Raw genomic sequence first — 15,160 nt, forward strand, 5'->3', positions numbered from 1 at the left:
TCTGGTGGATAAGCAGTCTGTGCCAGCTGGAGTTAAGAGAAATAACTCACCCCCAAATAATTAAAACAAGGAATAAAGTTTATTTGGTGCATCTTCTAGTTGAAGTCTCCACTATTTTAAACTTATACAGTTTGACAGTTATGTACAAACAGGCCAAGCTAATCTACAAAATTCAGCTAAAATCAAATAGGGTTTTGTTACACGATCGCATGCTATAGGGCAAATATTTTACAATTGTGGACAGACTACAGCCTATATGGACAGCAATATAGATGTAGAATTTCCACTGAGTGATGAGGGGGCAGGGGGAGAAGAGTGAATAAATGGGAATAAAAGTTATGCTGCCTTGCAAAATACACCTCTACCCAGATATAACGCTGTCCTCGGGAGCCAAAAAAATCTTACCGCATTATAGATGAAACCGCATTATATTGACCTTGCTTTGATCTGCCAGAGCACGCAGCCTCGCCCCCCCAGAGCGCTGCTTTACCGCGTTATATCTGAATTAGTGTTATATTGGGTTGCGTTATATCGGGATAGAGCTCTAGTATTATTAATCGCATAACAGTAGTGAAAAGAAATGAGGGAAAAACATCCCCCACCCTCAAATATTTTGTACATTACTTTCTCCACAGAGAAATTTTAGTTTGGTGGAATAGAATTTAGAGAGATTGATCAAGATTTCCACCATTAAGGAAAAGCAAGGTGAAATTTCTGAAACTTAACAACTGAGTCGATTGTGCACTTTCATAATTAATAAATAGCAACTCCCTCATCTATTATGTTTTCTTTAAAAAAAAAAAAAGCAAATACCCAAATATACAAACAACTCACAACAGACTTCTGCATACAGGCACAGGAGAAATATACACAAAACCAAACTGAACTTGGTAAATACATAAAGTATAAACACCAAGAACTATAGGAATGAATCATATCCATTTAGAGAAATGAGTAAAAATACTGAACAAACCAAAAATGATTAAGAAAAAGCACAAAACATAGGTTTTTAAGTGAAATGTAGATGGTGAACAGAAAGTGCAATGTGAAATTACTACCACTGAATATTGCATATCTAATGCCTTATCTTAGAGGAGGTCCTATATAAAGTAGAAGAGATCCACCAGGTGGTTATCCACATTATGTCCCTTGCTCTTTTTATTCATTCAGAAGGAAGGCAGTGATTCAGTGACAAAAGAGGATTCTTTTAAAAAGAGTTAGAGCTCTTAATTCTGTGGGAGTATTTTGGAATGTGTATCCACATCTAACTCAAGAAACTATAGTTTCAAGGAAGGCAGTAAGGAGAAATGAATTGCATTAGAAACAGGTTACATACTTCTGTCCAAAAGGGAGATGTATTTATTTTTTAATCATAGTGCCAGAAGAGAGGCCAGAGTCTATTAAGATCTCTTCAGGCTCTTATTAGGTAGTAAGTGACAGAGCGTGAAGACTGTTAGCAAATGCTAGGCCAGTCATCTTCAGACAGGGTGAGAAAAATCCTACATCAAACTGGACTCTGATGAAGTGGACGCGGTCTAAAGAAAATTAAGCCAGCCACAGCACTGTCCCACAAAATGAGGTTTGTCACAGCAGTAGCTGGTCATGCCTTCTGGAGTTAAAATGGAGTTGTCAACCCATTGACACAGATTTCTTTTTCAAAAGAAACATAGGGGTCTGGATATTTCTTTGGGAAAAATCCACTAGTTTTATTTCTGTAAACTGAGCTCACACAGTAATCAATGGTGCATAATATAGTCCTGCTACATCCTTTTCAATAAGTAGACCAATGAGCACAGCTCACTGTTTGGAAACCATTTAGCAGTGGCTCACATGAGAAGCTAGATAATGTAGGTTAAAGTTCAGTGAGTTACACACTGCCATTCCAGAGTAGTTGGTATGTCAGTAAGAACACAATATATTTTACTTTTTTTTAAAAACACATACACATTTATTTTAAACAAAAAATATGACCACACGTTCCCTAGTGGTATGTTCCATAATTGCCCCAATTACTCAGAGATCCTCTCATCGTTTTATGTAATTTGACATCATGCTCTAATTACCATCTCTCCCATTTTGGTAATTCCACACAGTTAAACACACAGCAGTAAAACTGTATGTCACAATGCTCAGTGTTTTGTGATCACATTGTGAGACCCTCAATGTTAGAGTTCTAAAATTATGATTTCTTATGGAATCAAGAAATATCAATAGCCTAGATTTTGTTGGTTTAAAAATCTCAATTTTAATTTTTAAATCAAATTATTTTTCAATTCACCTGTTGTGAAATAGAAGCTGAAGGCACTCTGATGAAATGACAGTATTGCTGAAATGCAGTTTGTAAATTCTTGCAGAAATTTTCAGTCACTGCAGATCGCACTAGTTCTACAGCAATACATTAGTGGGAAAGCTACTCCCAAGCAGTGTCTTAGATGACTATGTTGTATTAGGACACTAATTCTTTCTACACAAGTCTACAAAAACATATCCTGAGCTAGACTGAGGATCTAAACAAAATGTGCATCAGCCCAAGTGCCAATGTCCTGAAAGCAGATTTCAAGAATGCCTTCAAGTCAACATTTTAATATGCTACTGGTTAAAACAACCAGTTTTTACATACTTAAAAACTTGAAGATCACCAGAATAGAATATGCAACACTGTACATGAGAATATTCTTTCCTACCTGCTGTACTGCATTTGTATAGAATGACCCAAAAATCTTAGGTTTCAAAATGGATTTATAAAGTAAATTAGGGCTTCTGCAAGAGGAAAAGTGTAAAGCTGCAGCCTGTTTATAACATTAAATTAATTGATGATGCAATCATTGCAGACCAAAATGTCCTGGGAGCATGCTGGAATAGTTTTCTTTTGATGTTCTACTTGGCAATTAGAGTAAAGTTGTTGGTGAAGTTTTTAATCCTCAAACATTCAGACCATGGCAGGTAGCCAACACCACACTCAGTGGAGTTTTCCCCTATTTGCCCATGCTTTGCAGCATATCGGCAACAGTGTTATTTCAACTGTGGAAAAAAAGTGGGAACAAAAATAATCTTATTTGCTTATACAGGTTTCAATGGGTCATTCATCTGGTAAATTCATTGTTAAAAAATAAATGGGCTTGCTTTTGCCACAGCCAAGTATTTTTAAATTAAGTATACTGAAGATTTTCCTTGAACTGTTTATCTTTGAGGCCTCTTGTTTATACAGTCCCCTATGAGGAGACAGCCACAGGCCAGCTTTCTCAAGCAGGAAATCAGAATTCCAGATTTTAGTACACTGTTCTTTAAGGGCCCAATCTGATAGCCCAGCACAAGAAAGTGGAGTGAAAAGACAATGTGGAACGTGTGCGAAAGACAAGACACCGGTCGCCACTTCCTTTATACCACAAAGCTGTGCTTAGTAAGGGCTCTCTCTGCCCTGATATGTAGGGAGGTAATACAGCCAGTGGATTTGCAGGTATCTGGATTATTAACAACACTAATACAAGACTTCATCTGTAGATCTCAAAGCACTTTAAAAAAGCAGGCAAGTATTTCCATTTTACCGATGTGGAAATGGAGGCACAAAGAGAGGAAGTGACTTGCCCAATGTCACCCAGCAGACCAATGACAGATCTGGGATCTCCTGAGTCCAAATAGTCTAGCGCCCTAACCACTAGGCAGCACTGACTCCCATGATTCACTAGCCAGACCCATACGGGGGAGAAAGGGGTTTGCAAACTGCGACGGAGGCTAAAGTAGTTACCGTTGAAGAGCTGTGCTGCATTCTAGGGCCTGAGAGGAAGATCCTTCCCCATGCCCTACCCATTATTTTGGTTGAACACTGGGAAAAGGATGTGGCTTGAACTAGTAAGATTGTCTATGTGGGATAGCTCAGTGGTTTGAGCATTGGCCTGCTAAACCCAGGGTTGTGAGTTCAATCCTTGATGGGGCCATTTAGGGAACTGGGGTAAAAATCTGTCTGGGGATTGGTCCTGCTTTGAGCAGGGGGTTGGACTAGATGACCTCCTGAGGTCCCTTTCAACCCTGATATTCTATGATTAAATTAAAAAGAAAAAAAAGGTCGTGAAGCAAGAGGGTTTAGGTTCAGTTGGAGTGAGGAATGGAGACATACTGTATTCTATGATCATCTCCTCTCAGCTCCCAGTGTGTTTTAGTGCTCCCTCTGCCAGTAAGTACCAATAAAAATGAATAGATGTACTATTTTCTGATATTGGAGTGAAGAGATGTGACATGTAAAAATGAAGAAAGAACTTCTCTTGTTCCAGTACTTTACAGGCCTTGTTTCAACTGTGAAAGATTATCTTTAATGCACCCACAAGCAAACAGTACTGAGTCCTCTATCCATCTGCCTCCACTGACAGCTTTTATACAGATGGATTGAACACTGTCAGCTGGGATAATCATCTTGCAGAGGCTGGCTTCAAAAAGGCAAATGCTGACTAGAAAGCCTAGATGTCACATCTGAAGAAATCACTGCAGCAGCTCCTTGACAAAATAGCCACACCAACCTCTAGAATGAGATTTAAGCTCAACCACATCTGAGACAAAGGACAAAAGCAACAAGAGTTCTCCATGTACATATGCTGCTACACAAGAAACCATTTTGAACTGCCCCCTACCATCTATACAATCTCAGCAAATCAACGTGACTTGTTAATTGCGGTTTCTATACTACAGTATTAATTCTACATAGCTGCACAGCAGTCACTACAGATTGATCATTCTCCAATTCTTCTACTTCAATTAAGTTCCAGTAAACACAGCACTAACTCTTTGTGGTCTAGCTGGTAACAAGGGGCGAGGTATTAAGAGCAATAACAGCTATACAACTACAATGAACCACACAGTATTTACTTCTACTGTGATAGTGCCCACAGTTCCACTGTACTAGATGAACATAGAGGAAGACATGGTCCCTGCCCACAAGCTTACAATCAACGATTTTAGCTTAGAAACTTTTTTTTTTTTTAAAGCCATCAAGACACAAAATCCAATTGTGTGCATGTGTGCACTCTGCCCACCGACACACCCTATTTCCCTTTGCCCTGCCAGCTTTCACTCATGTATAAAAGTAGGGCCAATTCTAGAAATTCATATTCACATGATCAGGCCTTACTTAGGAACAGTCACAATGAAATGTGAATTCAGGCCCCTCGGTCAAAAGGTCTTTGCAGCAAGGATCACGTCGTGTTTGTTCATGAAACTGCCATGAACATTTATAGAAATAAAGAGCTACAGGACTACCCTATTTTCCTCAACAGAAAAGGTTTAACATTAACAATACAAATCTGGAAAAGTCTGACAAGCCAATCACAAGCCGGATTATGTAATAGACAGGCATGATACTACACTGCAAAGACAGACTTCAAACATCCCAGTATCCAGCATAAAACAGTTTGCTTGTCCATCTTTTTTTTTTTTTTATTAAACACTAGAAAGTTCTTACTTGGACTACCACTGCACAAAAACTGTAGATAATACAATTTGGGGACTTCTCTATTCTCCTCAGGATCACTTTCAGTGACTCAGAGCTCTTTACTAAGGAATAGTAATTCTTTTGCTTCACACACCTGCTGTGCCTTAACATTTTCTAACAAAGTATAGCACATGAACTGAATTAGAATTAAAGCCTTACTTCTTAAAAACAACTTGGTGAGAAGAAAAAAAAAAAATCTTCCAATGAGGAACGGAGAGAGAAAAGGAATATAGTGCAAAACCTTTTCTTTCTACCGTAGCCAATATTTTTATTTTTATATATACTGTATATATAAATAAATATGCATGCCCTTAGAGGCCCTGTTTTCAATTAGAAATAAAAATTTTTTTAGTATCCTTTATGCAATACGTCCAGGACTCTAAAAAAATAAGAGAAGGGGAAATGTCTCTAACCTGGATTTAAAGACTTCACAATGTTTTAGACCCCAAGGCAGACAATGCCACAACCGATGTACATGTTATCTAGATATCAGATCTGGCACACTGACTTGGCTCTAAAATGTTGCAAAGTGTTTAAATCCTGTCATGTCCCAAAGTCTTGCACAATTACACAGGTATTACCAGTAGACCGCTTCATTAGACCTGACCTAAGAGGGACAGATGAGATAAGGCAGAAGCAGGTCACTAAGGGAAGATAGATGAGATGCCTTGCAAGTAAGGCAAGATTTTAAACACTACTAATTCCTAAAAGAATGGATGCATGGTTCCAATTTCCACAAAAATACAGGCAATTCAGAGTTACAGTGCCCTCAGACACCATAATTCACAGCCTCTTGGACATATGTACAGTTGTATTCTGCACTGTAAGGGTACGTCTTCACTACCCGCCGTATCGGCAGGTAGCAATCGATGTATCCAGGATCGATATATTGCATCTCATTAAGATGAAATATATCGATCCCCGAACGCGCTCGCTGTCAACTCCGGAACTCCACCAGAGCGAGCAGCGGTAGTGCAGTCGATGGGGGAGCCGCGGCCATCGATCCCGCGCCGTCTGGACCCCAGTTAATTCGTTCCAAGATACTTCGACTTCAGCTACGCTATTCACGTAGCTGAAGTTGCGTATCTTGGATCGATTCGATCTCCCCCCTCCCCCCAGTGTAGACCAGCCCTAAATGTTAACTAGAATCTATGCTGTATGGTTGACTTCTAGTTTGCAGTTTACTCTACTTGTGTGTGATACAAATCTATACTAGCTGATGCACTAATGTGTTTTATGGCAATTAGTTTGCGGTTTAAAAAAATGAAAAGTAACTTCACATTCAAACAGCTGTGTTTGCTTCAGTGTGCTTGTACCTGGAGCCACTACATCCTAGTAAATTACTGAACTGTTTGAAAAAGTGCAAGGGGTTTAAACTAGTTTAACTGAAAGACAATTTCTTCAGGAAGGTCAGAGGTGCTTTTATTCTTTATTATAGAGTAGATCCAGGGCAAATCTGAAGCAGAAATAACAAAACCTGCTTTGAGTTTTGAGCACAAACAGTATGGAAAGTGTAGCTGAAGAAAAATGCATTCCCTCCATCAGCTCCAATATTTTTGAAAAATGTTAACCAAATGAATGTAATCAGACTTACAAAACCAAAAATCTCATTGACATGCCAGTCAAGTATGAGACATTGCTGCCCAAATGTTGATTTTCAAAAACGTAAGCAGGAGCCAGAGAAACAGAGCAGCAACAGTGCTAACAGTAAGTCCCAGCCAGGGCGCGCTTCCTCCAACCCCTTAGATCCAGAACCGAGCAGGTGACCTTATCTGGTTGGCCCAGAAGTCACCCAACTCCATTCCCTACCAATGGGGGTTTGGAGGGTGGGACACAGAACTCCTGGCACAGTCAACCACCAGGGATGCTTATTATTCATTATTTGTATAACTGTAGTATCTAGGAGCCCTAATCAGGGACCAGGATCCTGTAGTGCTAGGTTCTGTACAAACAGAATAAAAAATATGGTCCCTGCCAGCTGCCACTAAAGCACTTACTATCCAACGCTTCCTTTTGCAGGAGTGATTTTTGCAGCCCTCTGAACGGCAGTGATGACTACTTTCTTCATTTAAAATCTGGACATTTCCCTCTGATGATTGCCTGCTTGCTCAGACCTCTTCTGCCCCTCATCCTCAGTGCCCCCCCTTCCACTCGCCCCACTCTTTGTCCGCCCTCCTACGTTCCCCCCCCACCAGTTCGCCCTAATGTATTAAACACCACATGACTCTCATGGCCTTTGCCAAGCATTACCCCGTCCCTCTGCCCGCGTATTGCATCCCTTCTCTCCAACCTTTACCTATTTTTATGTGTGTGGATTTTTTGTACCGCTCTGTATCATTGAGGCCCTGATGTCAACTGGAGCTTTTTGGTGCTACCACAATACCAATGTGTCATCTTTATAATAAAAAAAACCACACTTGAATGTTGTAAGAACCATCTGAACCCCAAGACAGTTGTTAGAGCATCTTGCAGATCCTGCAAAAAAAGGCACTACACAGAGTATCATTAGCAGAGCCAATTGGAAAATTTTCCACTGAAATTTCAAAATGGTTTAACTAGCTTTAATTGCTACATGCTGTTCTCAGAGCAACGAACAAACAATGGGGTCAATATGAGAATATCTTGCATATGGGAGAAACCTGAGAAGTACAAACCTTCTGTACAAGTTATACATTTTTTGCAATACAATGTCTAATCCTCCTACTCTCTCAATGCAAGAAAACATATCCTGCAAAACTACATGAGACTATACCTTTCTATAAACAAAACAAACACAAAAAAGATGCACAGGAGTACCCTAGACTCTTATCTAAAGACTGCTGTACTCACCCAAGGTATTTGTAGCAAAGTTCTTTTCAAGTCCATCCTCTGTTAGTTCTCTCTTGTTTACCATGCAGCCTGCATTGTTGATCTGCAAGACACAGCTCAGTATTAAAAAAAAAAAGCCACATACACACAATCATACACTTGTTTCAATGCACCGGGGTGTGCAAACTGCAACTCCAGCTATCATAATCCGCCACTTACAGTGAAGCTGCTGTGTGAAAACCATCTTCACAAGGAAGTGTAATACATTTCATTGAAATCAGGCTGATAAAATTAACTGAACAAACAAGATTATAAAGTGCCATCAGACATCATGGTGCCTTACTAGTTTGTGTGCAAAAGGGCCAAAAGCTATGAAGTAATGTGTGATTCGCAGAACATAACTATTACAATAAAAAAGCATGTATGGTAGTTTATCAATTTCATCTTAAAGATCCAAATGACTCCACATCATCACAGCTATGCATTTATATATTCTAAGTTTGATTTTTCTTACCAGTGAAAAGTCATTAACATTTTACCATGTTTTGGTTAAAAACTAATAAGTGCTGTGCAGGTAATGTGTGTTTTCTCAGTGTGACTCCCCGTACTGGCTTATCTCACCTTCTGTCTTGAGTTCAAGCTTCTCATCCTCCCCACCAAGATCCCAGAGAAAACTGCTCCTACCTACTTCTCTGCTCATTTCCTGCTACTCCCCCAACCAGGGCCGGCTCCAGGCACCAGCCCTCCAACCATGTGCTTGGGGGCGGCACCTCAAGGGGGGGCGGCTCTCCGGCCGGCCGGGGAGAGCGGGGCCCGCGGCCGGGCTCGCCGCCCTCCCCTGCCGCGCTCCGGGGTCGGGGGCGGTGGGAGGCTTTTTTGCCTGGGGTGGCAAAAAAGCCAGACCCAACCCTGCCCCCAACCTGCCCTTTCCAAATACTCCATTTGTGATTGTCACACTCTATTAGCACCAGCAATTGTTCCAGGTGCTTGAACAATAAGACACAGCCCCATCCCAAGGGCTGTATTCCAGAAGACACCAGTAATGAAGGTTATAAAATCACAGAACTGGAAGGGACCTCAAGAGGTCATCTAGTCCACTCCCTTGCACATAAAGCAGAACTAAGTATTATCTAGACCATCCCTAACAGGTGTTTGTCTAACCTGATCTTAAATATCTCCAATAATGTAGATTCCACAACCTCCCTAGGCAATTTAGTCTAGTGCTTAACACCCTGACAGTTAGAAAGTGTTTCCTAATGTCCAACCTAAACCGCCCTTGCTGCAATTTAAGCCCATTGCTTCTTGTCCTATCCTCAGAGGTTAAGAGCAACAATTTTTCTCCCTCCTCCTTGTAACAACCTTTTATGTACCTGAAAACATATGTCCTCTCTCAGTCTTCTTTTCCAGAAAAAAAACAAACCTACTTTTTTTCAATCTTCCTTCATAGGTCATGTTTTCTAGACCCTTAATCATTTTTGTTGCTCTTCTCTGGACTTTCTCCAGCTTGTCCACATCTTTCCTGATATGTGGTGCCCAGAACTGGACACAATACTCCAGTTGAGACCTAGAGCGGAAGAATTCTTCTCGTGTCTTGCTTAAAACATTCCTGCTAATACATCCCAGAATGATATTCACTTCTTTTGCAACAGCGTTACAATGTTGACTCATATTTAGCTTGTGATCCACTATGACCCACAGATCCCTTTCCGCAGTATTCCTTAGGCAGTCAATCCCATTTTGTATGTGTGCAACTGATTATTCCTTCCTAAGTGGAGTACTTTGCATTTGTCCTTATGGAATTTCATCCTATTTACTTCAGACCATTTCTCCCGTTTGTCCAGATCATTTTGAATTATAATCCTATCCTCCAAAGCACTTGCGACCCCTCTCAGCTTGGTATTGTCCACAAACTTCATAAGTGTACTCCCCAGGCCATTATCTAAATCATTGATGAAGATAGCGAACAGAGCTGGACCCAGAACTGATCCCTGCGGAGCCCCACTTGTAATGGTCTTCCAGCATGACTGAACCACTGATAATTACTCTAGGAACAGTTTCCAACCAGTTATGCACCCACCTTATAGTAGCTCCATCTAGGTAGTATTTCTCTAGTCTGTTTGTGAGAAGGTCATATGAGATAGTATCAAAAGCTTTACTAAAGTCAAGATATAAACATGAACAGAAATGGATGGGAAGGATAAGGATGACAAGATATCATAGTCACTCAGCAGACATGTACACATCTTGATGCGTCTGTGTGTCTTACTCTTTAATCTTTTTGCTTTCTTCCATGCCACCCCTTATTGCTTACATCCTCCTTCTCTTTGGGCCAAACTCAGAAGTAAGGATAAGGAGGAGCAAGAGAAAGAGCTAACAAGAGAGCATGAAAAGGTGTCAAGTTAGAGGCACTACCCACTTACCTCTATACTCTGCCCTCGCCTTCCACACAAATACACACCACCTTCCAGGTAAGTTGCACTAACTTAGGCCCTGATCCTGCAACTGCATCCATTTGGATAGACCTATGCACCCATGCAAAGTTCTACTGAAGTCAAAAGGGCTCTGTGCCGGGATCCATCTATATGGACGTTGGTGCAAAACTAGGGCTTTAGACATCTCTGCCTTTGGTCTCCTCTGGGCCAACCAATCATCAGACAGGAGAATGGGAGTAGAATAATAAGGGAATTCGCCAGGCTGTTTCCGTGGAGTGAAAGAGGAAGTAAAAGGAAATGAGAGCAAAGAGGCATGCGGAAGCAAAGCTGTGCAGGGCCTTGAAGGCTGCAACAAGGAGCTTTGATAGATTTCTCTTGTGTTCCGTATCAAAGTTACGTATATGAAAAGGGGCTGGACAAGATCAGAGAAGTGGACTAGGTGGATTATTTTTGCAGCAGGATTATACACAAATTAAGCCTGCAGAATTAGAGAGGTTAGACTATTGAATGGAGAGGTACAGATGAGAGACTCCAAAAGAGGTACAATTTAAACTTGCAAACTTACCAAGACATTTAACTTATGTTCAGCCTTGAATTTTTCAGCAAACTCCCAAATTCCCTTGGGATTAGACATATCCAGAATGTGCAAAAAGATATTCTAAAACAAAAATGGAATTACATTACAACCAATATGGAAAAGTCAGTTTCCTCCAACATGCATAAATGAAACTCCATTATGTTATGTGAAACACAAATTTAAACATAGTATTGGCAAGGAATTTACATATTAACTAATTTAAGTAAATTTAAAACACGTTACTTTTGATATGCTAAAGAGAAAATATTTCAGAAGTTAGGGTGTGGTGGTATAGAGAGACTTTACTTTCATCAAAAGTTTTCCCTTCATGTGCCCCCATGTTTCTCCCCAAATATAACATGAAACTGCCTTGGATGGTTGCTTTGTTCTTCCGTGAGAGGAGAATTTATGGATTTGTAGTCTCCAAAAACAGAAAAGTAATCATTAGGTATCTTTACAGAAGAGCATTACTCACCTATAATTATGCTTCTCTGAAAATATCATTTGATTGGATTACTACTCACCCACCGTCTTCTCAGAGTTGGGAAAGATAGTAACAGTTTCAGAAACTACATATTTTCTCATGGCCTTTTCCTACTGTAACACTGCTTTACAGCCAAAATGCTTCTGAAATAAATGTCGTCAAACTTTACTAATTCTGGGTCACTGAGAACGAAAATGATGCTTAAAATTGTTGATTGGCTCTAGTTTTCAAGATATGCTATTGGGTCAGTATATACGACCTTTGACTTGGGAATGGCGGAGGATAAGTGAGTTATAAAGGGAAGGGATCTCAATTTAAACCAGAAATGACTAAAATAAGTCTTTGACTGGATCTATGAATAAATCTATGACTGGGTTTGGACAGTACTTGCTTTTTAGGCAAAACAATGAATGATGCAATCTGAAGCTGGTATTGCGTCATACATGATATGAATTGCATCATATTATTCCTAGAAGTCATGGATGATGCAATCATAACGAACAAATTGCCCTGTATCAGCTCTAGAAATCATACAGTGTCGTGCTCTCTTATTTGTCAGTGTTTGATTTTGCAAAGGGACACATTTCTGTTTAGCCAAAGTGAGCAGAGATGCCTCGTACTTGTGTGAACAGTGCAGATAACTTCTGCTATGTTTGTGGTGAAGTGACTTTTGCATCACAAAAGCACAGTATAACCACTATGGTTAAGAAAGCCTATCACCTCTATTTTGGCTGCAAAATTGGAGATCAGGACAAGAGGTGGGCCCCACACATATGCTGCAACACTTGTGCAACAAATCTTTGCCAGTGGTTGAACAGGAAAAGGAAATCTATATCTTTTACAGTGCCAATGATTTGGAGAGAGCCAACAGATCATACCAGCAATTGTTACTTCTGCATGGTGCCTCCAGTTGGGAAAGGTGTGTCAAAGAAGAAAAAGTGGACTGTGCATTATCCAAACATTCCATCAGCTATACGCCCAGTACCCCACAGAGAAGGACTGCCAGTTCCTGATGCACCAGAATCACTCTCACTTGAGTCAGACGAGGAAGAGGAAGAGGATGAAACTTCTGGTCCTGAACCATCAATGTCACAGGACCCACATTTTCTCCCATCCTCCTCCTCTGAACCACACCTCATAACACAAGGTGAACTGAATGACCTTGTCAGGGATTTGGAACTACCCAAGAGTAAGGCAGAGCTGTTGGGCTCCAGACTACAGCAGTGGAATCTCCTGGCAGGTGATGTTAGGGTTTCCATGTTCCGTGACCGTGACTTGTCCCATTCTTCTTCATGGAAGGTGATCTTGTAGCCTGCAACAACATCGATGGTGTGATGGCAGCCCTCAACATCGGTCACGATCCAGATGAGTGGAGACTGTTCATTGATTCATCGAAGAAGAGTCTTAAAGCTGTTTTACTGCATAATGGCAATGTTTTGCCATCAATTCCAGTTGGTCATGCAGTCCGTATGAAGGAAACCTATGACAACATGAAACAACTTTTGAGGTGCATAAACTATGACCAACATCAGTGGCAGCTTTGTGGCGATTTGAAGGTTGTTGCTCTCTTGCTTGATCTGCAGACTGGATACACAAAGTACTGCTGTTTTCTCTGCGAATGGGATAGTCGTGCAAGAGATTCCCACTACATCAAGAAAGATTGGCCACTCCGACAGTCATTGGATCCTGGGAGGAAAAGTGTTCAGCATCCACCACTTGTTGAATCAAGGAAGATTTTGTTACCACCCTTACACATCAAGCTGGGTCTGATGAACAACTTTGTCAAGGCCATTGACAAAACACAAGCAGCTTTCAAGTACCTCCGTGGAAAATTTCCAAGGTTAAGTGAAGCTAAGATAAAGGAAGGTGTCTTTGTTGGTCCTCAGATTCGTGAACTTCGAGATGATTCATTTGACCATGCACTGCGTGGCAAGGAAAAGACGGCATGGAAAGCCTTCCAGTTAGTGGCAATAAATTTTCTCGGAATCAACAAGGCAGACAACTACAGGTTGTTGGTGGAAAACCTCCTCAAGGCATACAAAAGCCTTGGTTGCAACGTGTCACTAAAGATACATTTTTTGCACTCTCATCTAGATTTTTTTCCACCAAACTGCGGAGCAGTGAGCGACGAGCATGGCGAGCGATTTCACCAGGACATTGCAACAATGGAGAAACGCTATCAGGGCAAATGGAGCCCATCAATGCTTGCAGACTTATTCCTGGACAGTGACAAGAGATGCTCCATTTAATGAATACAAGAGACAAGCCAAGAAGCGCCAAGTAGACACTGAATAGGACTAAACTATGTACATAATAGTTTTTAGCCTTTTGTTTCATAATAAATTTTATTTATATAACCCTTTTGCTGATTTTTAAAGTGTTACATAAACAGGACAGGTGAAATATCATGTAAAGCAACCATAAACACATGAAAAGACCTAGGTTTACAATTTATGATTAAAACTCTATTATCTACACAATATACATAGACAAAATGTAAAAACTTAAATATCTTAGAAACAGTAACCAATCAATTGTTTTAATTGTCATATCTGAATTCAGCACATCAAAATACATAATAAATAGCACATTTTATCTCTGAAGCAGATGACTTCTCAAAAATTGTAGACCAGTGTAACCAGTAGGGTACCCTATCTTAAATAAATGCTTTTTGGCCATTTATTTGGGAGAAATCTGCTTTTCTTCTAGTCAGCAACTGGAATGTAACATTGTAAAGGGGGCACAACATAGGGCTGACTTGCTTGTGTCTCAAAAGTTCGAGGACTAGGAAAGTTCCAGTTTCTCTCACAGCAGGGGAGCTGAGACCAAAGAGCAGGAACCCAAGCAGTACGAAATCGTTAGAAATAGAAAGTCAGATGTTTGATTCTAATCTAAATTAAGGACTCTTCGTGGATCTGAAACATTCTGGTCAAGAGCCACATCACTTTCTAACACGAATGGAGCTCTCAGCAAAAGATAGGAAGATGCTGATGGCACCACTGAAGAGGGGCCACAGCTGAACAGTTGGTGGTGCAACATTAAGAGCAGTCACAAGGGTGAGTTGAACAATGATACAAACTGGTGTGAAGAAGAACTGTCAGGGAAGGGGGGGAGGCAGGGGTGGAACACCATAGGTACAGGAGATGGAAAAAATCTGCAAATGCATGAGAAGAGACTAGGATCAACTTTGTGGGGGGTTGGGAAGGTAATGGTCTGAACGTCTACAGCAGCAATGTGCATGTGCTTTATACACATTCACTGTAAAAAGCCTCAGCCATATAGCAAATTGTAGGGAGTTACATATTAAAAATAGAGAAAGTACAAGAATATCACTGGCCTGAATAATATCCTGTGTACCAGCCTACACACACACACACACA

At 40.6% G+C, this 15,160-nt stretch overlaps 1 protein-coding gene across 1 annotated transcript in view; it reads right to left on the minus strand.

Annotated features, from left to right (window-relative positions):
• The window catches only part of DHRS12 (dehydrogenase/reductase 12), a 31,956-nt gene that overhangs the window by 12,752 nt on the left and 4,044 nt on the right, over positions 1 to 15,160 (minus strand). The window contains exons 4-5 of the mRNA XM_005287092.5: positions 11,285 to 11,377; positions 8,309 to 8,390 (exon numbers count right to left, since the gene is read on the minus strand). Of these exons, the coding sequence (XP_005287149.1) occupies positions 8,309 to 8,390; positions 11,285 to 11,377 (175 nt within the window). The remainder of the gene's footprint in view (positions 1 to 8,308; positions 8,391 to 11,284; positions 11,378 to 15,160) is intronic.

The sequence above is a fragment of the Chrysemys picta genome, chromosome 1, assembly GCF_011386835.1.
Source record: "Chrysemys picta bellii isolate R12L10 chromosome 1, ASM1138683v2, whole genome shotgun sequence".
NCBI lineage: Eukaryota > Metazoa > Chordata > Testudines > Emydidae > Chrysemys > Chrysemys picta.